Below are 26019 nucleotides of genomic sequence, written 5' to 3' on the forward strand. Positions count from 1 at the left end.
GATTTTACTACAGCAATTTACTTCACATGTTATGTATTAGTAAAATAAAACCAGAGATTCTTCTCTTAAACATATTATTATTTAACTGTATGGCAGTGGCGACTCGTGATATTTTTTGTATGTAGGATATGAGATTGACGACTGATGACCGAGACAGAAACTAATATTAATAATAATATAATATTAGTAACAATAATAGCATTAATAATAATAATAATAATAATAATAATAATAATAATAAAAACAGTATATGAACTAAATAAAATATGCCAGAAGCATAACTTTAACATATCAAAAACAAAAACAAAAGTAATGGCATTTCAAGGCAAGAATACTGTAAGAACTAAGATTGAAATAGATAATAAAGCAATAGAACAAGTAACAAATTTTAAGTACCTGGGATATGATGTAAGTTACAAAAATAAATTTACAGTCATTCGAGACAGTATGTGGCACAATTAATAGAACTTTGAAGAATAAACGCAGAAAGGAAACAAAAATGAAATTATACAATGTAATGGCAGTCCTTACTCTTTTTATATGAAAGTGAAAGTTGGGTTACAACAAAACCTGAAGTTAGTAAAATACAAGCGGCAGAGATGAGATTCTTGAGGAAAGTAAAAGGATGCACGAGATTAGATAGAATTAGAAATGAAGATATTAGGCAGGAACTAGGAGTATACCCACTTATTGATAAAATAGACAATTACAGAAAAGATTGGAATGGACGACTTCAGACTTCCTAAGAAAGCAATAAATTATTAACCAAAAGGACGAAGAGATCAGAGACGACCGATGAAAAGATGGAGCGACCTTTGAAGCCGGAACGGGCAATTGCCCATACCATGAAGTGAAGAAGAAAGAAGAAAATAATAATAATAATAATAATAATAATAATAATAATAATAATAATAATAATAATAATAATAGAGCATGGAAAATCAATTCATTGTACTGTCCGAAATTTACCGATGCTCCGTCGTACGTTTGCGCAATTAATTTCTTGCTACAGTTAAATTCTTCTAAATGATGAAATACAGATTCATATATTCTTTTGGCTGTCCTGTCATCTGAAAATGCTGTTAATTCTTGTATTTATTATAGCTTGTTTTATTTATCTTTATGTAATTTTGTTTTTATTCATTTTCTTTTGTACATTATATCATTTTAAATTATTTATTATTTCGTTTATTCTATTCTTTTAAAATGACCAATGAACTGCATTTAAGAAGGCTACAAGGGTACTTGAAAATTCTTATTGTAGTCTATGAGTGGGTCTCCATCACCCAGAGGGAAGGGTTGTAGTATTAGGATACGCGGTCATATCCTCAAACGCGGTTAAACTCAAGCTATATCCCTCCCTCCGCGCTCTCCCCTGTCCAGCAAATTCACTGCTAGAAAAACCCGTTTGCTGTAACATATTTAGATGGCTCCTCGAAAATTATTTCTGAGCTGTGTAGTGGCGACAACTCACGACAGAAAGTGGAAGCTTAAAGTAAATTATTACGTCGGGACGCATTGAAAATCAAAATTTATAATTAAAATGTTTTCTATCCTCAGAGGCACGAAATTAAACTGTAGAATAATCCTCATATCCTTCATGGAGGAATCTCCACTGCTGTATAAAATTTTAATCGAAATGTTTACGTATCTCAGGTTGTTTCTAGCAAATCAATGTTTAATATTACAATCTCTGAGAATTATTGGCCAATTCACAACTTTAGAATACTTTGAAATAATATTCCGAATTGTCTCCATAGCATAGCTGTGATTTGCTTAAGACCATTTTCATTCCAACTAGGACATATTTAACAGTTAAGAACCTACTATTTTCATATTCAGAAATGTTCACATCAGCATTCCATTTTTTAAACACAGTAAAATTATTCGGAAAATATCAGCATAAAATTTCAATTGTCTGGACCTTATTTGTGAATCGCAGATAAAATAATTATATTGTCTTTTAATATACTCTGTAATCTGAGAATTCTTTGACAATGTTATAGTGTTTATATTTCGAAATGCATGTATTATCACCTCAGCATCATCCTAAAGAAAGGATTACAGGATTATATACTGTTAGAGAAAATTAATTATTGTATTTTATAACAGGGCTTCTCTAGTTCCCAGAGCTTACAAATGACATGAATCTTAACCACTTTTGATTTTTCTTCTGAATTTGATATAACGTCACTTGACATTCTTTTACTAAATAAGAGTTCTCTTTTGGACAAATATACTGTATATTCCTGTGTTGTACCATATCATTTGAAATTTAGTAAAAATGCAGGAACATCAATAAAATTTGGAATAAAATTCATATGTAATATATAGAATTTATTTGTATAGGGATTTAGTGACAGCATCTACATACTGTCTTTTTCACTTTTTAAATTAAATGTAGAGCCTAACCATAAATTCAAACAATTGTACTTATAAAAACATAATTAATAATACATTTTTCACCACTTAATTAATTATACTACATAGCTATTATTATTATACGTCTCAGAAAAAAGCGGCCGGCCACGCCTTGCGTGGTTTCCGCCGCGCGCTAACCGTTTCTCCCGCGCAGTCGACCTCCAGTAGCCATATGGCATTCAGTGTGCTTAGAAGTCGTGTAATGAAACTCTCAATTCTTCAAGTGTACAACATTAGCATATAAAGTTTAATAATAATAATAATAATTATTATTATTATTATTATTAATATTTATTTATTTTATCTGGCAGAGCTAAGGCCAGTACGCCTTCAATTCCGCCCAGTCAGACTCTAAAGTTTAGTGATTATTTTGTATTTAGGTAATGTCTAGCAACAAATTCTCACTGTATGAACGTGTGTATACGCACAATACGTACATAAAAGGCAGAAGGTGGTGTGCGAAATCAAGACGAAAATTTCGAATAAAGTTTCCAAACAGACCTGTGCCTTCTGCCAAAACAATTAGACGACTCATTAAAAGATTTAAAGAAACAGGCTCAGTGAAGAATCGAAAATCAAGCAAAAAACATAGTGTTGTTAAGCGGAACGATTGTCGGTTTATTTCCAACAAGATTTCGTCACTGATCACACAGCTACCGTGTCAATGAGGGAATTGAAGCGTATTTTCGGTACGAGACTAATCAGTAATAATTTGTGGCCTCCACAAACCCCAGACATAACACTCTGTGACTTTTATTTATGCGATTTATAGGGAAAATACTCATTCTATAGATGAACTAAACGACTATATATATATATATATATATATATATATATATATATATATATATATATATATATGTGAGAAGAAATCGAAGCTATCAATGATGCGAAATTTCAAAGTGTTGTTCATTCGTTTATCAGAAGATGAAAATGGAGGCCATTTTCAGCAACGACCGTGAGCATGGTAAGTACAAGTTATTGAACATTTATTGTTAGTACTGTTATATATTGGAGAAGCGCCGGAGAAACGGTTACGCGCTCGGCGGAAAGCACGCAGGTGCGGCCTGCCAGCCAGCCGCTCTTTTCTGGGACGTATGATAATAATATATCTGTATATCCTTCAGATGTTCCAAAAGTAGACGATGATTAATCAGTTTTTCATAGATGCTAATATTAAAATGCATTTCATAATTTACATTAATTGTACTTCCGTTTCATAAATATTTACTCTAAAGTAAGATACTCTAAACTAAATGAAATTTAATAATTCTTGGTCACTTTTAAACGTATTTACTATAAATTAATTGAATTGCTTATTAACATTAACATTTTGAACAAATAATTTTAAGTTTCATACATTCCTTTTTATGTCACACCACAGGCTTTCTTCACAATTATTGTGTAAATATTTTTGCAAAAAAGAGCTCTCAATTCTTATCGATATGATAAATTGTTACTTGATCTTTGCATTGAAACTAATATTGCATCCAATTTAGTGATATTCTGATCTCTTTCTCATATAGTGTTTTCCAGCATTGCAGTTACTGAGTTTGAAAGCAAAACGAACGTCACCACAATGTAGCAGCGTTGCTTTGTACGTATTCAAAATCTCAATTGCAATTAGTTTCCTAAGTTTAGATTTGTTCATTAACACTTGTATTGTACTAGCGGTGGTTACCGTTTTGCAGTAGTTGGTAAAAAAATTCGACAAACACAGTTTCTTCCCGAAGTTCAGTTATGTTTGGGAACATGCGGCGTATTGAACACAATCTTGCAATTAAAGAACATGTAAATATATTCTAATACGTAGCGTCAATATTTCGAATATACGAAGAACAATGGAATTAATTTTTGTCCTGTTATTTCATCTTAATTAACTTTTGTGCTGTATTGTCTCTTGCCGTGTAAAATCACTGGCAAGCAGGCACCCTCTAATTTATGATTAGCAGAAATATTGTTTTAATTTGTTAAATTCCAACATGTAGCACACAATTTTTAATTATCTCGATTACTTGATACAAAATTTAACACATAAAAGTATATTTTAAAACGTTGCATATTATTTTTTAAAATAAAATTATTTTCTGCACAATTGGGAGTTTCAATACTTACAAGGAAAGCGCACCAAGTGATAATGGATTTTCACAATGACTTTTCCGCCATACATTCCATTTGAAATAAGAAACCTGCCTATAAATTTGTACATACGGAGAAAGCCTGGTTATCGAGATATGATTTTTTGAAATTCTTCAATCAAGAGCTATAAAAGCTAATGCAAACAGCGCTATGTGTTAGACATCTCAGGCGATAAATCTCATCTAGCTGCATACCGTACTGTCAAAATCTCCTTTAATAATATAGCTTATGGAAATGACATACTAGATACATAATATTCATGAAATTGACTGTAGAATAGTATATGAAGAAATGATAAGGAAATGTAAGCATAACTGAAATTACTCATAGTAGTGGAAATTGTTGTAAAAGTGCTCAAAACACAGTGGAACTTTGGACAATGAATATTTCAGAAAAATAAGTTTCTCACAGTGGCGTTAGAGCAGTTCTGTACATCATCGTGAAAACAGAATTCTACAGAATTGACGAATTTATTGCGTTTGCGGTCAAGGTACCGAATTTACAGCAGCTTTATATTTAAACATACTCACATACATAGGAGATGAAAACTGATTATGTATTAAGAACTGCAGTTTTATCACATTATCTCTCTGATGCAATATAATATTCGTGTCAAGTAACAAAACACTATCAGCCATAAACGTCAAGAGGCTGAACAGTCGGAGTTTTGTACTTTGGAATTAACAATTCCACAATTTTATCTTCTGGAATTATTCTTTCTATAGCCTGTCTACTCGGTATTTGGTCGATAAGTCTACCAAAGAATGAAATGATCACTGACAGATTGAAAGTATACTTCTTGAAACAACTTGAAGAGGTGAGTTTTCATAAGCTTCCTTGATTTTGGGAACAATGCATAAACATTTGGGGCTTAAACATCTTCTTCTTCACGATGGCAATGGAGATATGAGACTTATATGAATGTCAAGCGATTATTTTGAAAAATTATGAGTTTCAAGTGATTATTTTGAAAAATTATGAGTGTCAAGCGATTATTTTGAAAAATTATGAGTGTCAAGCGATTATTTTGAAAACTCATATCTCGAAGACTAGGCCTTCTCCGAATGTAAAAATTTATAGGGATGTTTCTTATTTCAAATGGAAAGAATGGGAGAAAAATCGTTCTGAAAATCCATTATCATTATCAATTGGTGAGCTTTCCTTCTTAGTCTACTATTTTCTTGGTATCTTATACTTTTCATGATTTTATCCTTTCTTGTCAAAATTGAAACACGGTCATCATGAATGTGATGGGGTATGTACGAAAAACACCCCGTTTTGATTAAATTGAAGTTGTCAACATCTGTCTATTTTATTCTTAGAAATACATTTGTGGTATCCTTTGTACAGTGGCCCTATTCAGTTTTAAAAGTATTACATATGTATTTTACCGACGATACATTTTTACCTCCTTCCAGAATCGTATCCGTGCCCTTCTTTGGTATACGTTTGGTTTTAAATCTGAGGCAGGGCCGTATCATAAACATAGTTACTAAAATGTATTTGCCTTTCTCAATTTTATAAAATAACTAAAAATTAAATTTGTAATATTATGGGAACTGTTTTCCATCTTGGCTATCGCACCTGGCAAGATTTTCGGTTTTTTGGTCGGAGTTCTGCCAATGTATCAAAGTCGCGTTTCGAGATCATTAAATTCATTTGAGAAGAAGTATTGCTGTTGTCGGTTTGTGTTATTTGTATTCAGAGTTTTATTTTATTTCTTTTTTAAGGTTATAATTATTCATGACTCAGTATTCACTTGAACAGCGTACATGTAAGGTTCTCAAGTAAGTTACACTTAAGTATGAAATTGCCGCAGAATATTTCATTATAGCAATCTGACAACATGTAATATTTATTTGTGGAGTAGGCCTAATTTAAGAAAACTACGAAACACATCTTCATACAGATGAAAAATTGAAGGATATTGTCCGCAAGTAAATTGGGACAATAAGTCCAATAGAAGAGCAAATTTTCTGCATAGTTTCGATCGGTTGGCCGGTTGAGTAGCACAAGTCTGGGCCAAATTGAAATACACAACTGTGCCTTTCACTCGACACTTCATCTTTGCGTACATCGCGTGCCCACAGATCTCCTGCCAATTAGTTTATGTTACTTTCTTTTCGAAAATCTTGTTTCTGGCATCATTTATAACTATTATTATCCTGTTTCAATACATAATTTAATTTTTTGTTCATGTAAGTGATCAATTTATTTGTTGTTGGAAAATAGACAACAATAATTACCAAAATTTGGTAAACAGTATCTGCAGTCAGAAAGCAAACAGTTGCTCTGTCAGCACCCTGATAAGGGACAGCAGAATATTTATCTAAAATTATTGCGTAAAATCTGCGACTAAATTGTTATTATCAAGGAGCATTTTCATGTATTGGATTAAACTATTACACTTTTACTACGTCATACTACTTTTTTGACCAATAAAACGGAACGAAAGGACATATTTTAACCAATCATGGGTGCTTATCGCACAATTTTATCGCTTCCCTACCATTTGTTTAATTTTATCGCTTCCCTAGCATTTGTTTGTTTTTATCACTACCCTAGCATTTGTTTCTTTGTTTGCCAACATTTCAAACTGCAAATTCTTTACGGTACTATAAAACATGCTTTGCGATAGTCATTTGTTTACAGCATACATAGTCGACTGAAAATAGCGGCTCCGTTCAAACATTTTGGTGAAGGTTACATTAGTGAAATAGAATTTTAGTAAGTCAAATAATATCTATTTTATTGTATTAGAGTACTTTAATTTTATTCTTCTAATCTCTATATACTTTCTTGTATTTTTATCCAACATTTCAAACTGCAAATTCTTTAGTGTACTATAAAACATGCTTTGCAATCGTCATTTGTATAGACAGTCAACTGAAAATGGAGCTCCGTTCAAACGTTTTCGTGAAGCTAACATTAGTGAAATAGAATTTCAGTAAGTCAATTAATATTTAAATGTATTAGAATATTTTATTTCTTCTAATCTTTATATACTTTCTTATAATCGTGTAATAGTCAATGAAATGCACTCGAGTTTTGATTTCTCTAGATAAATCTACTCGTGGATTTATCCATAAAATCAAAACCTCTAGTGAGATTACTGTTGATAATTTTAATTTTCGTGGTTACAAGACATAAATCGGAATATCAGAATACATACTATGTCTCTGTGTATTCTCGCATACTCAAGAAAGTCTATATAGAATTGCTTGTCTTAAAATATCACCAATAGCAGCACTCTTCAGTTTGTGTTGATTGTTTGGGTGATGTTCAAATAACTGTTTGGCAGCAATGAAGTTTGTACAGATTCAGAAACAAAGTTTAAGCCACCTGAATTTTCCAAGTTCCAATGCTTAAGCCTTAGTTTTTCTGAATCGACGCATGCGACGTGCCCGCCTCGCACAAATCCGGATTACACGAGAGATAATGAGTGGTTTCTATAACTGCGAGATGCGATGTCTGCGCACCTCACAGCCATAGAAACCACTCACTATCTCTCGTGTAGTCCGGATCTGTGCGAGGCGGGCCTCACACCTCGCACGTCGCATGCGTCGGTTCAGAAAAACTAAGACTTTACGGATCTTGCGCAGTTTTATAACTGGAACTTGGTAAATTCAGGTGGCCAAAATTTTGTTTCTTGGTCTGTACAATGAGTGCATGGACTTAAATTACTTTCTAATACCATCAACCCAATTAGAGCTGAAGGTTTCATTCGCAACTCCACTGTAATAAGAAACAGATCATTTTCCAGCAAAGGACACGACTATAAACAGAGATAATGCCAAAATCAATTGTTTTAATTCGCTTAATTTTGTCAAAATTTTAAACGTTTCAGAGGAATTACATTTGTAATATTAAAGTAATCTGGTATAAAAGAGATAATTTAAAAAGTGTGCTTATTGGAATTTGACAGCTTTAGTTAAAAGATCCACTCACTGTCGACCACTGAGGTTCAAGCCGTCGATGCCTGTTTCACACGTTCCCACGTAACACAACGACGAGAGTAATAGTAAAAACGTTGATGCCACTTAAAACACAACATCAACTAGTCGAGTAGGCACCGTGACGGCGGGCGTGGCGTGGCGTGGAGGGCGAAGTGGGCGCCGCGAGGCACTACGGGTGATATGACGACGACGTTGTGTTGAGCTGGAGCTCATCTGAGGGCCGCGACCACCAGGCACAACACCAGCAGGGCGGCAGCAACGGGGCGCGGCGCAGGCGGGCTCCGGCTGCCGTGATGCAGCTCGGCGAGGCTTTCTCCTAGAACAGACAGCGACCACTCAAAGGACTGCAAACAGGGATAAATCCGTATATACACACACGTACGCACATAGGGTATTACATGTGAAATCGGACATTAAAAACTTTACAAATATGTAATTCCTTAAAAAAAATGATATATGTATAGTTGAGATGAACAACGATCGAGAAAGCAAGAGTAACAGCGCCCGTAAAGCCGAAAACCCGCACGACAATGTTGTATACGTCGGGTCCTTGACGTAAAGACTGCTTGTGAGTGTTTCGAGACGTCGAGATTGATCACTCCCGAAGTCCCGAACGTCAAGCAGCCTTGAATCGCCACAGTTGTTTATACCCGACAGAACTTTTATCTACTTTCGCAACTGTTATATATGTATAAACAATCAAGTAGCCTATTTGAAATGTCATGTCTAGTTTTCAGTGTATAATAATCCGTTCCTCAGTCTTTATTTAATTACTAGGCCCTTATTAAAAGGCTAGGAATTTTCTTTTCATATGTTTGAAATCAAGTGTGCAATCTCAAGTAAATAGATATTAACGTTATGTTTTATGTTTCTTAGAAATGCAAATTTATTTGAGACTTGTTTTTTTTTTCTACTTATATAACCATAGGTAATATATAATAGAAACAGAACATTTTGATGAGTAAGATACTGTTTTGTCTTTTTGTCTCATTTAAACATTTATAATGTTATTTATTTCAATGATGTATCATATTCAAAATTATCAAATCTTTCCACGCCGACCAAATGCTATTTCGAGAATGATGAGCGAGACTCGAAGCGCACGAGAATGACGGGACGAGACTCGAAAGACATATGCAACGAACACAGCGAGCGAGAGCGGGAGGTAGTTTTGTCAATCTCTAATTAATAAGAGATAGGGGATACTTTACTCCGTGAAGTCTGTTGTCATTCAAGTACGTTAGTTTTGTTGCTTTAGTGCATTAAATTTATCGTATTTCAATAAAAATCCAGTTTCAAAGGACATAAACTTTAAACTACTTATAATAGACATTTCAATATAATATAGGCGAGTACGATTTTCGTAACCATGCTTGCACCGTGTGTTATATTAATTTTTAACAGGGGGAGAAGTAGATATATCGATATTTCATAGAGATCCCCACGGAAAACAGTAAAAATAAAATTATTAACTGTTTCCTGTATTTATGAAGAAATTCCATCAATTTTAATTTCAGCGTTAATAAAGAAGTCTTCCTCTAAAAAATAATTTCGTTAAATTATATTAGCTACGCCACGACGTACTCTATTAGTAGAGTAATAGAGCACACCGTGGCTACGCCCAGGTCCCGATTCCAGTGATTGTACGCGCATGCTTCGTTTTTGTACACGCGATAGCAAGAATTTTCCTACACTGCTAGCAAGACGGCGGATTAATTTGTGTAGAAGGTACGAACATGTACTGTATTAGGTCCTATGATAGTCAAACAACTGCGCTGTAATTTGGTTTTATTTATAGGTCAATATCTAAGGAAAAACTAGAACGAAAAATTCGAAATAAATGCCTTTTTTCTAAAGCGAGAAAAGAAATACTAACTTCGAAGTAATATTTTAAAAATAGAAATTTACATATTCAAAACTTTGTAAGTGGCAAACATTTTTGTTTTTCACGTTTTATGGAGGGTCAAGGCGAGAGACATATTGAGAAAGAATAGAAATTACTTTTAAACGTTATAAAAATCTTTACTGGTTTCAGAGTTACGATGAATTAAAGGTCAAGACTTAATGAAACGCATATTTTAAAGGCATGTTATATGGATTCCGATGAGCTAATTTTAGGAATTAAATTAATACCTAATTGGGTTTTGTCTGAGGTTTTCCAAAACTCTAATGCGAATGTCATGCAATCCCACAGCTAAGCCTCGGATTTATGCGTTCATATACTATTACCAATTTCATCAACGCTACATAATCCAGTAGCTGATAATATCCTTAAATAACCGAGAAAAATTATATCTTCGCAGAATTTACGTACCGGTTACTAGACTAAGAATCTCACGTGTTTGTGGACGTTACATTTGAAGTTTTTTTTTAACTACCATAGTCCAAAAACATAAAATTTCAGGAGAAACAAGAAACTAACTGGCATGATTGTTGTTGATACTTTAAGTATAAAATTCATCATGTCATTTCTTAAGGTGTTGTAAAAACTTGGGAAAACTGAATTGTATTTATAACTTAAATTGCCTCATAGAAATACATGTGTAAATGTAGGTAACTGTAAACAATGGTTGTTTTAAGAAAAAATGTCTGTTGCGGCTGAAGTGTGCCTGTCCTTTAACCTTCTTTTATATGAGCATTCTGCTGCTTCTCCTTTCGTTGCTTTCATTTCTTCCATGGGGTTACTTCTGCACCCTAAAGCCTTGGTTTTTCTGAACCGACGCGGCGCATGCGAGGTGCGAGGCCCGCCGCACACAAATCCGGACTACACGAGAGATAGTGAGTGGTTTCCCCTAACTGTGAGGTACGCATACCTCACACCTCGCAGCTATAGAAACCACTCACTATCTCTCGTGCAGTCCGGATTTGTGCGCGGCGGGCCTCGCACTTCGCACGTCGCATGCGTCGGTTCAGAAAAACCAAGGCTATAGATGACTCCATAACTAATACAACAATTATTCACGTGCTTAAGGATTTCTCTCTGAGGTGGCGTTTGCCGCGTACATACGTAAGAAACAATACTGCCAATCTACTACAGCTTAAAATTGTATGAATAAATGAATCAAGAAGATGTGAATGGAATATTCTGTAAATGCTACTATCGTCCTGGCTGAAAAATGGCTGCTTTCACACAAAAAAACATTTTCGCCTATGGTTGTTTTATGAAAACAATCGAAAAATTTCCACTACTATAACAGGCCTGTAGTGTTTCCCCCCCCCCTAAAAACTAATTCAGTAGATGGCCGCTACAATATGCTCACCATATCTTGATATCTCAAATTTACTTTTTTTGGACTATGGTTTTTTTTAAATATTCAATTGTCATGTTATAAGAGCGACGTAACTAAGTGAAAATGACAGCTTGCTTAGTATATTTTGTTGTGATTTCGCAAATAATAATAATAATAATAATAATAATAATAATAATAATAATAATAATAATAGTCATAATCATCATAATAAAACTTACTTACAAATGGCTTTTAAGGAACCCGCAGGTTCATTGCCGCCCTCACATAAGCCCGCCATCGGTCCCAATCCTGTGCAAGATTAATGCACTCTCTATAATCATATCTCACCTACCTCAAATCCATTTTAATATTATCCTCCCATCTACGACTCCGTCTCCCCAAAGATCTTTTTCCCTCCGGTCTCCCAACTAACACTCTATATTCATTTCTGGATTCACCCATACGTGCTACATGCCCTGCCCATCTCAAACGTATGGATTTAATGTTCCTAATTATGTCAGGTGAAGAATACAAAGACTGCAGTTCTGCGTTGTGTAACTTTCTGCATTCTCCTGTAACTTCATCCCTCTTAGCCCCAAATAGTTTCCTAAGAACCTTATTCTCAAACACCCTTAATCTCTGTTCCTTTCTCGAAGTGAGAGTCCAAGTTTCACAACCTTACAGAAAAACCGGTAATATAACTCTTTTATAAATTCTAACTTTCAGAATTTTTGACAGCAGACTAGATTACAAGAGCTTCTCAACCAAATAATAATGGGCATTTACCATATTTATTCTGCGTTTAATTTCTTACCGAGTGTCATTTATAGGCCTATTTGTTACTGTTGCTCCAAGATATTTGAATTTCTCCACCTCTTCGAAGGATAAATCTCCAATTTTTATGTTTCCATTTCGTACAATATTCTGGTCACGAGACATAATCATATACCTTGTCTTTTCGGGATTTACTTCCAAACCTATCGCTTTACTTGCTACAAGTAAAATATCCGTGTTTTCCCTAAACGTTTTTAGATTTTCTCCTAACATAATAATATAATAATAATAATAATAATAATAATAATAATAATAATAATAATAATAATAAAACTATAAAAGGATGACACTATGAATAATGCAGTCATGGAGCATTCGAACTTTCACTTTCAGTTAGTGTTCATTTAGTTGGTGCATAACATAAATATAATAACAATAAGAAAGTGTCATTTAATAACATCCTTAATTTACTTTGGAATCCATCACGAAATTGTCATTGTCATACCAGCGGCACTGACCGCAAGCGAATTTATTATTAGCACTTTCAAATGTCCTTTGAAGTCGTTTCATGCTCAAAAATTTAATTACATATATTGAAACCATGTGTTAAATAATGGAATATTTCGCTCCCCTTCCACACCTGCAACGAGGAATTCATTATTGTGACAAAATTATTCTGTGCATAGAAGTGTGAAATCTGATAAACGCTCCATGAAATTTTTGTATGATATATTTATTATATTACTCTACCATTTATTTTGTAACACTGCGTCATTCCCTAACGATCAGGTTATTTTATATTGTCTGAATTACTCGTACGACTTTCACTGCAGCAAGCAACATGAATGCTATAATTATTGGTACGTGTGTTACATTTGAAAGTCCTGATTTAAAGAAATTAAAAATAAAATATAGTAGGTGATATATATTTGATTATCATTATAATCAAATAAAATGAAAATACCGAACGAGGTGACTCAGTGGTTATGCTATGGACTCGCATTCGGAAGGTTTTGGGTTCAAACCCCGTGGCCGGCCAATCTGCTTGAGGTTTTCATGATTTCTTTCAGTCACAAATGCAAATGCCTGATTTTAAATTTACACGACATGATTCATCAATGCATTAAGCACCTTTATTATAATTATTAACAAAAATGAAAGCAGTTAATATGAATAAAATTCATATTACATAACAATAACAGAAAAAGGATTACAAAAATAGTCCACGCCTACTGATATACCCAAAGATCGTACACATGCGGTGTGACCTATACGTCGTTCCATAATATCTGACAGGAGATGTCAACATTGCCGGCAGAGAGAAAGAAGTATAATTGCTATTCAACCAATGACAGAGGTCTCATTCCACGCGTATCTTGCAGTTGAACGGTCTGAAGCGTTCTACCTCCGCCCAATTTCAAGACAAGCGTGGAATGAGACCTCTGCCGTTGGTTGAATAGCAACTATACTTCTTTCTTACTCTGCCGGCAATGTTTACTTTTCCCGTCAGACATTATGGAACGAAGTATAGATGTTAAAGAATGTATAAATAGGCTATATGAAAATAAAAAATAGACAGTACGACCAAGACGAATATTCGTCCTGGTACGACTCTGACCGGATAAACGATAAATAACTATCCACAATAAATTGATGTCTATTATACTAAGGCATTCGATAATTAATGGCAACAGTGCTGTAAATCAGTGCTTCTAGCGGTGAACATTCAAATCTTGTGCTATGTAATAGAGTAGGAATTGTTTCATAAATTTATTATATTGAAAGTCTCGAAGTAGCCATATTTTCTAAATACAGTGGCTGTTTCTGATTTGTAGTAAACAATGCAGTCATAAATGTACGAACAAATGTGCTTCATAATAATCCAAGTTGCAAGAGAAGAGCATACAACTCAGTGCTTTATGGCATTACAAGTAGCCTGTGGAATATAAGTCCTACCATACTGAATCATTGCAAATTGGTGGAATCGAGGCATTCGCTTTGAATCAAGAGTTGACATCCGAAGAGCTTTAGATTGATCAGTGAGAGAGATATCCAGAAATGCTGCTGCACATGGAGTCCGCCATCTTCCAAGAATTTGGCAACGTATTGTTGACACGGCAGGAGACTATGTTTTGAAGTATATCATGTCAAAAGTAACCTAAATAAATTTTGTGTGAAACAGTAACTATATTGCCATTTACTTTTCGAGTGTCCTAATAGATGTAATGAATAAAAAGACTGCAAGAGGATTAAATTGAAATTTAGGGGTTAGGAGTATCTGGAAGTGAAATTTATCGAGTAGAAATAGATTGTTTTAGTTTCCATTTTGTTAATTACGATTTCATATTACATGTTTAAACACATTCTTCGAGTGTACCGAGCTTCGGGTTTCGTGAATACTGTAGGTATATTAGCGAAAAATGGATAGAAACGTGGTAGAATTACTACTATTACTACTACTATAATAATAATAATAATAATAATAATAATAATAATAATAATAATAATAATAATAATAAAACAATAATTATTATAAAACAGTACAATGATTTAATAATAAAAAGATACCGGTAAAGCAAAGTGTGTAAGTAAAGATATTCAACTCCATATTCTACCGCACATTGTTCTAAATCCCTATCGTTCAGCTCCGCTTACTCTTGCAAGGAACCTGCAAAAATCGTGTCCAATATGAAATGGTTCAATGTGAAGTGATATCTGATACCATAAAGGTCGTAGAACAGAATGATTAAATAGTTGAAATTCCAGGACGACAATATCTGGCATTATCAGCAATGGAATTAAAGGTTTATGACAGAATATTACTTCCAGCAGAAAAGCTGTCGTTGAACACGTGGTTCTATAGCCGAAACAGATTATGAAATCTGAACCGTGAAGGATGAAGATGAGGAGGATAATTATTAAGATGGTGGCGAAAATATAATAGTTTTCTATCATGATGCAATTTACAGTGTTCAAATATAGTATTATAATATGTACTTGGACCTGATTTATTAGTTGGCCATTGACCATAACTTTGATATCCGAAAAGGAGTAAAAATGTTTAGTTCGCATATTGATTAAATCGCTTGAATTATCTGATCTGACCATGCAGTCCATCGACCTTGATATTCGTAAGCAAACTATGCCATAATCGCAGTTTTTCAAAAAACCATCGTCGTCCATAAAGTTAAGGAAAAATGTCCTTTGCATAGTACCTCACAGTCCAGTGTAGTATCTTTTACAAGTTTTCATACGCCCATAGGACATTACGGACCATGTTATACACACACCATGAAATTTTACGACGAATAACATCCAATCTGCTCGTTCATAATGCAGGGATCTGTGCCCTAACCTAAACACCGTTGCCATAAGCTTGCACACCCAGACCCGTTTTCCTGCGATTACATTCACCGAAGCATGGCGCTATTATAATCTTGCACCAGACAGTTCATCTAAAAGATAAAACCTTTATAGGTCACCCGTGGGCTGACCCGTGTTCTTTCTTTGCTCGAGGTATTGTAATACCTGCAACGCACTTTTTAAACTGCAAGCATTACGTATCAAGCGAAGTACCAGCTGCGCCCATGAAGAGCATTTTTAGTACCTAGAATTTTCCTTGAATGTCAACCCTAAAACATAATATATTTAGACAGAAACGCTTAAAACAGAAATAAACCTTATTTTCAATAGAACATATAAATATTTACCATATTTTATCTTAACTTTTCCCACATGACACTATTATGACAATCGCAGTAATTGCGGTGTGCATTACACTGAATCTTATTTCAGTCAAGAAGAGAGGCGAACTGAACATGTTTCATCTCTTCACGTGCCACCGGCACAGTTCAGCCTTAGATTCGTGATCCGAAGCTATGCTATGGACTTCCAACCCCATTTGGACTAATTATACGGCGTGTAATAATTAATAAAGTATTCAATGACTGTAACTTCATAGAGTAAATCTTTAAGATAAAAAGAACATAAAATTCTCCTGCAGTTCTGCGGCATTTCTTTTTATTTAGAGTGAAAGACACATTGTATCAAGAAAAAATTGCAATATCGCAGCATATGCAGTAGCACTTGCCAAAACATCCCGGGTGCTATGCATAGACATTTCGCTAGCCCGCGCTACGAGCGTGCTAAACTAGCCCCGGCTATCGACTGATTACTTGTACAGGATTCATATCATATATCATATCATATATCATATCATATCATATATCATATCATATATCATATCATATCATATATCATATCATATCGCTAACACTGGTTTATGAATACGAAAAACGTTAGTTCGCTGATCATCCACCGGAAGCCCGCGCTAAGAATGTCTATGAATATGGCCCCCCTTCTCCAAAGCACTGAGGGAAGTTAGTTAGTCAATGCTAACATTATAGCTGTTTTACGGGGTGATTGGACTTGGTAAGTAATCATTACAACTCAGCAAACACATTTCACATTTAAACTGTTTTTATTAACCTATATTACATTTGCGCTTTGAATAATACATTTAAGAACTTTACTGCGAACCAATCATGTATCGATAGTAATATCAATGGTGTTAAATTTAATAATAGGCCCTACCATCAAGAAGAGGTGTAAAGTTATGATGTAATTGTGTAGCCAATTTATAGGAAAGTTCAAATAAATAAATCAAAGTTAATTTTAAAATATTTCTCGTTACAGTTTTGTTAGTGGATTCGGAGTAGTTTGTAGGCCAAATTCAAAGATAAAATCAGATTTGCAAAGAATTAAAATTCACTGTTCATACTATAAAAACCCAATACATTATGTAAGAATCTCTCATTTATTTATAGGGTAGGTCAGGTTATATAAATACCATCATCATCATCATCCTTCACGAATTAGGCCTCTGTAGACCTGTTTCGGCCCCATCTAGCAGTCTTCTTAAAGGTCTTCCTGGTCGACGATGTCCTCTAGGTTTATATTGCATCATAATTTTTGGGATTCTTGAATTTTCCATTCTTCTTACATGATCTAGTCAATTGAATTTGTATCTGCTGATTTTTTCTTCTACTGACTCCACTTCTAATTGTTCTAAAATTTCTTCATTCCTTTTTCGGTCTAAAAGAGTATATCCTGCTGTCCTCCTCAAAAATTTCATTTCCGTTGCTTTGATTCTGTTCATGTCTTTTTTCTTTAATGACCAAATCTCGCTTCCGTATAAAAGGGTGGGTAATGCTAGTGTATTATATATTTTTATTCTTGTAGATTTTTGTACTAATTTAGCTTTTAATGCATTGTTTATTATTCCTAGAATTTGTGTAAATTTGGTAATTTTCTTGTTCACATGTTTTTCATTTTGATAAGATATTTCACAACCCAGATAATTGAAATTTTGCACTTGTTCGAGGCATTGGTTATTGTGTATTATCTTACTTCTGACTGGGTCTTGTCCTAAAAATGCCATTACTTTTGATTTTTGTGCTGAAATTTCCATCCCAAAATCTTTTAATATTTTATTTAATGTATACAATCCTCTTTGTAAATTATCCTCTGAATTGGAAATTATGACTTGATCATCGGCATAGAGTAAGGTATTTAATGTTAGAGCACTGGTTATTTTGATTCCTGATGTGTAGATTTGGTTCCATTTTAAAATAATTTCATTTATATAAATATTAAATAAAGTTGGTGATAGTGGACAACTTTGTCGAACTCCATTATTAACTAATTTTCTTTCGGATATACAGTTATTTATTTTGACACTTATTTTGCTGTCTATGTAGATTTCTATTATATTTTGCAATAGCAAATTTGGAATATTTTTTTCTTGTAATATGTCGAATAAAAGGTCTCTTCGGACTTTATCAAAAGCTTTCACAAAATCAATAAAAGCTATATGGGTTTCTAAATTAAATTCTCTTCTTTTTTCTAACAATAGTTTCATACTAAATAATGGATCTACACATGATCTTCCTTTTCTAAAGCCATTTTGACACTCCAGAAGGAAAGTTTCAGTATGTTTTTTTTTAATTTTTCATTTAAAATCCTACTAAATATCTTATATGTTGAGGATACTAATCCCTCTATAGTTTTCAACATTCTGTTTATCTCCTGTTATAAATACCATATGTCATTAATTACTACACTAAGTTACAAATAACTTATCACAACAAAGAATAGCAAAAAGCTGCAGAAAAGTAGATTCTATGTTCAAATGTTCAAAGTACATTCTTTATAGTACAGCTCTAATGAGCTAATTCATTCCATCATCCATAGTTATCTGCTGCAGACCCAGCATTCTCCAATCTTCCCTATTTTCCGCCTTCCTCATAGTCTCCGCATAAGATCCATATATCTTATGTCGTCTATCATCTTGTATCTTCTTCTACCCCGAACTTTTCTCCCGTTCAATAATCCTTCCAGTGCATCCTTCAGTAGACAGTGTTTTCCTAGCCAGTCATCCAGCCAATTTCTTGTTCTTCTCCTGATCAGTTTCAGCATTATTATTTCTTAACCCACTCTTTGTAGCATAGCTTCATTTCTAATTTTGTCCATTTCACACGCTCCATTCTTCTCCTTATCTACATTCCAAATGCTTCTAGTCGATTTACTTCACTTCATCGTAATGTCCATGTTCCTGTTACAGCTCCCGTTGAGAATTGGAGGCAGTGTTTTTTCGTATGATGTTTTTCAGTACTTCAACGGTATGCTGATTGATAATTCCCGTTTCTTTTTTATGCAGTAGATATATATTATATTTTCAAATGTGTTAATATTCTTGAAGTTTTTGACTTCACAAACAACCCTTTAACATTGAAATTTCTGCAGTGATAAGGTCTCGTAATGTCATATAGTGGATTTACGAAATTACACTTCAAACTTTTTGGAGTGATTTTATAACATTCAATCCACATATAGCTCATATAATGCGAGTCCTTTCTTGAAGGTAGACAATCTAAAGACAATATTGTATTAACTGTTATTTTGTTTGGTGTAATATATTTAATTTAATCATATTCTAACCCGTCATTAAATATTATCTTGACCATCGTCTACGTACACACGTCGAAGGGCCTGTTCTAATCTAAAAGGAGGTATCTTACTGTATTTCCTCCGTGACCGTACAAATTCTCGTAATACTGTTGATTTTAGTTGCATTTTCTGTTTCCTATTCCTCATATTTGCCTTCATGTTATATTTGGATACGATTTAATTTTGTAGCCTATTTCTCTTTCTTTACGTAGCTGGAATATTTTCAAATTTTCCGCATTTCTGCATAGACTATCTAATCTAACTTGACGTCTGCAGGTGCGACCAGCCATAATAATTCAGGCTGTAAGAGGACATTATTTCTTTTCTGTAAAATTTAATAACATTACTAGGGCAAGACATGGGGAGCTGTAATAAATAAATTGCGACTTGGTATAGATAGAGCGCGTGGCACTGGATACAGGTATTCAACGAGCATTAGAGCAGCCTGTCCATCGAAACTGGCACATACTCACTAAAAATTAACAGAACAACACTTTTGTTACTTCAAATAAGTTATACAAATCAAGAAACTATGTTCTATACTGAAATACAAGGGATATGTTAATCTCTCTGCGAATTATTACAGTACACAACAAATACTTACTTTCTTACTTACAAATGGCTTTTAAGGAACCCGCAGGTTCATTACCTCCCTCACATAAGCCCACCAACGGTCCCTATCCTGTGCAACATTAATCCAGTCCCTATCATCATATCCCACCTCCCTCAAATCCACTTTAATATTATCCTCCCATCTACGTCTCGGCCTCCCCAAAGGTATTTTTCCCTCCGGTCTCCCAACTAACATTCTATTTGAATTTCTGGATTCACCCATCCGTACTACATGCCTTGCCCATCTCAAACGTCTGGATGTAATGTTTCTAATAATGTCAGGTGATGAATACAATGCGTGCAGTTCTGCGTTGTGTATGTAACTTTCTCCATTCTCCTGTAACTTCATTCCTCTTAGCCCCAAATATTTTCCTAAGAACCTTATTCTCAAACACCCTTAATCTCTGTTCCTCCTTGAAAGTGAGAGTCCAAATTTCACAACCATTCAGAACAACCGGTAATATAACTGTTTTATAAATTCTAACTTTCATATTTTTTGACAGAAGACTAGATGACAAAAGCTTCTCAACCGAATAATAAGAGGCATTTCCCATATTTATTCTGCGTTTAATTTCCTCCCGAGTGTAATTTAGATTATTTTGTTACTGTTGTTCCAAGATATTTGAATTTTTCTACCTCTTCGAAGGATAAATCTCCAATTTTTATGTTTCCATTTGTTGTTTCGTTTATAGATATCCATACTCTCTCACTTTCCAGTTCATTTCTGATTTCTTCTCTGTTTTGTCGTAAATTTGTTTTACGTAGCCTACACTTTTCGCAATGTTGATTCATCTGGAATATGTCGAAGTGTGGAATGTTGGACAAAATAAATGCATTGTATAAATCTGTGTTAAGGTCATGCACTGTATTATATGTACCACTGTGCTCTTGCTGTAAATTCTGAAGTTTTGTTTTCTCAAGTCCTTTTCTATGTTTATTGGAGTGAATATGACGATCAACATTGAAATTCTTACAGCCTAAAATTTCCATATTGCAAGAAGACTCAATTTCGGTCACTGTATACATACAACGTGTTTGTTTATATTTAGTTGAATACCATTGATTACAATACAACTTCCCATGCTTAAGTGATTCATGCTGCATTTTACTTCACTGAAAATGTTAACATAAAAATAATTCTTAAACCCATTCTTATTGTGAGATACAAGAAATAACACATTATTTAAAAAGATGGCGAGGAAAGCCATATGAATTATAACGGAAATCGCCCATTCGTGCCGTAAATAACTTGGCGTAGCTATCGGACAGCGAGATCTGTAGTGACTTCCCTTTTTCGTCCAATGTTTTCTAGAAGATAATGGAAGATGTTGAAGGTTGGGCCCGGGTTCTTGTAGCGGTTGCAAGGAACACAGGGGCGATAATCAGTCTAGTACCGCAGAATTGGACCTCTTCCAAACGTCTATCCGGCTCATAACAGTGAGTCAAGTAAAGACCTTCGGATAATGAAGAAGAGGGACTACATTTACTTGATTAAATTCTGATTAGAACTAGGTTAACTCCGTTCAGTATAAAACGCGAAGTATTTACAAGATTTACGTCGGACTCTTATGCGTAAAACAGGTTTTAATGAATAAATTTAAACCCGCATGATTTGTTGCTTTCTCTGTTATCTCTTGACGGAATTACTGGTTTAAAATAACAGAAATGAGTTTATTAAATGTGGTCTAGTGTTTATTTTCTTATTGCACGATTTAATCTCACTATTTTCTGACTTATAACACAGGAAAAAGAAATTTATTCAAGAATCTAAATTAAGTTTGGTTAAAACACATCTTGAAATATTAAATATTTTACAAACAGAGTTCTTATGTATTTATGGCATTTGATAAGGAGTCTTGACATTGAGTTATGTTAGAACTAGATGCGTATCAGAGTTTTACTCAGCCTACATTCATAACAACAGTCAGTTTTTAATATCTTCTGTCTGCTCGGTGAAGTAGATTCCCCATGCGAATAAAGCATGATCTGATATCCTACTCACGTAAATTTTCATTCATTTCAGTATTAAAACTGGACTTGATAAATTAATAAAAATTTAATGAACACACATAAAATAAATTATTGTTGTAATTCCTGGGTTTTCCACTTTACACGGTACGATTTGTCTCCTGTGATGAGCAAGCTTCGGCCTAGGGACAAAGAGTGATCAGTATGAGGTTTAGAGTACACGGAATATAAATGACGCCATGACCCGTGTCCAGTCACCCGACTGCAACAGCACAGGTGGTCCGTAATGTGCATTACCGTTGTGTGTAGGCCTATTGCTGCTTGGCTGCGGTACGTGTAACAGGCTTCGGCGTAGGGACACCTGATTGAAGGTTACAACTCACGTTAATACTTTAATGGTAGACATTTATTGTCTACACTAGGAATGTACTGTATATACTGCATCTGTACAGGGTGAAATATATTTTGTGCCGTACTGTGACGGACTGTTTACACGTTGAGGCACGAAGTAACGGCGCTCTTCATCTCCCACTCCACTCGACCAACAGAACACTATCGACCGTGCGTTCTGAACTTCATGCGTTTCTGTGCCCAGGACCGAAGCCTGGTGATGAGATAGAGCGATAAAAAGTGACATAATATTAACAAAGAAATGACATTCATAGTCTTCGAGGTATTTGGACCTACAGTAGTTCTTTCGTATAACATTAACTCGTTGGATTCGAGGTTCTCGCTTTCAAATACGGCCTAGGGCAACACATGCCAGATTCCAGGATAATTAAAACAACACTACTATATACATGTTTAACCGTAAGCAATGTCATTAATTTCAGGGGGTTAGTCTTTGAGATGTTTCAAACAAAAAATTTTTATTTAAAAATAGCTCGATTTTGCTTCCTTTTGAAGAAAAAAAAATTTATATGATACATTTCACAGCATGTTTTGGGAAAGCTATTTATTGAATTCCAAATACGCTCAGTCAGTTTAAGAGAGCAATCTATTATTATACGATAAATTATTGGAAGAATTTTAGTTTTGTCCTTTAAATGTGTAGAAACTTGACCCGAACAAATTGTCGTTGTTCCTGCAATAACTCCTATGTGCAAAATATAAAATTTTTCAGTAGGAAGAAAAAACACATTTTTCATCCTATGGCAGTCGTACATAGGAGACTGTGAATTCTTACATTTTCGGAACAAAGAAGTATAATTACATACAGGAGATTTTATTATTTGCTGTATCACTATTTAAGTTATTTAATAGAGCAAAAATCTGAAAATCGATAAATATGTCCCATAGGACTTGTTGCAGGAACAACGACGAAATGTAACATTGTGAATTTCCTTTGCACAACGAAAAGTTACATTTTTTGGAATAAATTTCCTGCACATTTAAGTAATAAAACTGAAATTATTTCAATAATGTATTATCATAATATACTGCTCTCAGCCACCGGCGTGGCTCAGTCGGTTAAGGCGCTTGCCTGCCGGTCTGAAGTTACGTTCGGGCGCGGGTTCGATCCCCGCTTGGGCTGATTACCTGGTTGGGTTTTTTCCGAGGTTTTCTCCAACCGTAATGTGAATGCAAGGTAATCTATGGCGAATCCTCGGCCTCATGTCGCCAAATATCATCTCGCTATCACCAATCTCATCGACGCTAAATAACCTAGTAGTTGATACAGCGTCGTTAAATAACCAATTAAATTAAAAATAAAAATATACTGCTCTCTTAAACTGACTGAGCATATTGGCTTTCCCAAAACACGCTATAAAATGTTTCCTATAAAACAATTTTTTTCTCGAAAAGGAAGCAAAAAATGAGGAAAACTGTATTTAACTTTTTTTGTTTGAGATATCTCAAAGAATAACTCCCTGGAATTAATAACATTACTTACGGTTCCCCCTGTAAATATGCAGTACAACGAAGAGATTATGTAAGAAGCCGGAAGGGTTCTAAGACCTAAACCTGACGTCGATGATGATTGTGGTAATGATGATGAAGAAAATAAATATACATGTATAGAAGCCATTTCTGTAACTACAGTATTGTTAATTTTGTGAATGGAAATATTCTAAAGCAACAGCACATAAAGACAAGTAGCCTCGTACTGACCAGACCTGGCGTATCATTACGAACACATGACTACAAGGCCTGCATAGTCGGATTCATATAAACAGACATTGCAGATGGTAAGATCACATAATGGGGATTACAGTGAAACTGTTAGCACGAGAAGGAAGGGGTTCGCTCGCCGAACTTAATGAACTGGGGAGACGGGGAATTCCACGAATATAATCAATTAAGAACCATGAAGCCGACTCCGCTACTCCGACCAACTAAAGTTAATTAAAACGAAAGAAAGGTGCCTATAAATTATGTTAGCGGTCGGTTGTACTAGTGAAGTCACGAGCCGTTCTACAGGGACAAGGTTAATAGGCTTATGTTTTAATTGAATGGGTCTGAAAGGAGTTTCAATCATATACTAATATAACAGTGAATACGAGGTTGATGAAAACACCGTAAATTGTATTACGAACATAGAAACAGCAGCGTAGTCTGAGTCCCCCGAACAGAACCAACCCTTTACAATCGTTTCACGCTAGGGGACGAAGTCGAATTTCCACGAAATGATTGTCCCCTTGCATTCATAACAGAGAATTTCAACGTAGTGATATATATTTTAGTAGCCTACGTTTAATATGAACGTACGTTCGTTTACGAAAGCTGTTAATACATAATTCAGTACCGTGATTTTGAGTCTACGAAGAACAAAGAAAATATTTACACTGCTTTGTTTGCCTTCAGAGAAAGCTTCCCAGGCGCCAAAATCCAAGGATACGATACTTTATCGTGGCAGAGAATGATGTGATACATTTGAAAACTTGATTTTATGAAAATTAATGTAATGTGTAATACAGAAACATCTACTTAAAGGGATGGCAATTTGTATTTAAATTTTATTTCGTCGTTGTTCCTGCAATGACGCCTATGTGCAAAATATAAAATTTTTGAGTAGGAAGAAAAAACACATTTTATTCATGCTATGGAGACTGTGAATTCTTACATTTTGAAACAAATAAATATAATTACAGATAGGAAATTTTATTATTTGCTGTATCACTATTTAAGTTATTTAATAGAGAAAAAACTGAAAATCGATAAATATGTCAAATAGGAGTTATTGCAGGAACAACTACGATATACATTGTTCCGCCGATTTAGGACCTACCTACTCAGATATAAAATGCGGAGCAAGTCTCCTACAATCGGCAAGCATGTTTAGGCATATTATGGGCATATTTTATTTTATTAAACTTCTTTATGATTATTGCATTATATTATAGTTTTTTTTTTTTGCATTATAAACTCTTACTTTTCCTTGCTTCAATACCTTTTTACGTAAATCATTACTACTATTACTATTGCACCAATAACTACTTAATATAATAATAATAATAATAATAATAATAATAATAATAATAATAATAATAATAATAATAATAATAATAATACTTTGTTTTTAGTACATCATCATAGTTTTTTGTTGATTCTTATACAGGGACATCATTTCATTTTTACTTCAATTTTTATTGTACCTGAGTTTTTTTAATGTACTTCACTCCCACCCCTTCTACTAAGGAAGTTCCAACTCCACACAGAACCAAGACCGCAGATAGTAAGCAGTACTGAGTTACTGAGTATAGTACATTCCAGAAATATGTTCGCGTTTTCCAGTGACGAAAGAGCTTTCAATATTGAATCATATTTTCGCACAGGTACTGTCCGTTTGCCTCCGTTGCATCCCGATTTCCCCCACCTGCTTTTGCTCGCCCCTCTGTATTAGCTGGGCTGTCTTAGCTCTTTTCTGAAAACATTAATTTCTCTTGGGAATTGGAAGTTTACGTAATATT

General features: G+C 34.3%; 1 protein-coding gene across 2 annotated transcripts in view; it reads right to left on the reverse strand.

The window, feature by feature from the left end:
- Positions 1–8072: 8072 nt before the first annotated feature.
- Positions 8073–26019, reverse strand: part of dpr20 (defective proboscis extension response 20) — a 300341-nt gene continuing 282394 nt past the window's right edge. Inside the window, exon 6 of one of the 2 annotated variants that reach the window (XM_069817401.1) lies at positions 8073–8829. In XM_069817401.1, coding sequence (XP_069673502.1) covers positions 8726–8829 — 104 coding nt within the window. In that variant the 3' untranslated portion in view covers positions 8073–8725. Of the gene's footprint in view, positions 8833–26019 lie in introns of both variants that reach the window. The other variant, XM_069817400.1, reaches the window with a different exon arrangement.

Source organism: Periplaneta americana, chromosome 17 (genome assembly GCF_040183065.1).
Source record: "Periplaneta americana isolate PAMFEO1 chromosome 17, P.americana_PAMFEO1_priV1, whole genome shotgun sequence".
Taxonomy (NCBI): domain Eukaryota; kingdom Metazoa; phylum Arthropoda; class Insecta; order Blattodea; family Blattidae; genus Periplaneta; species Periplaneta americana.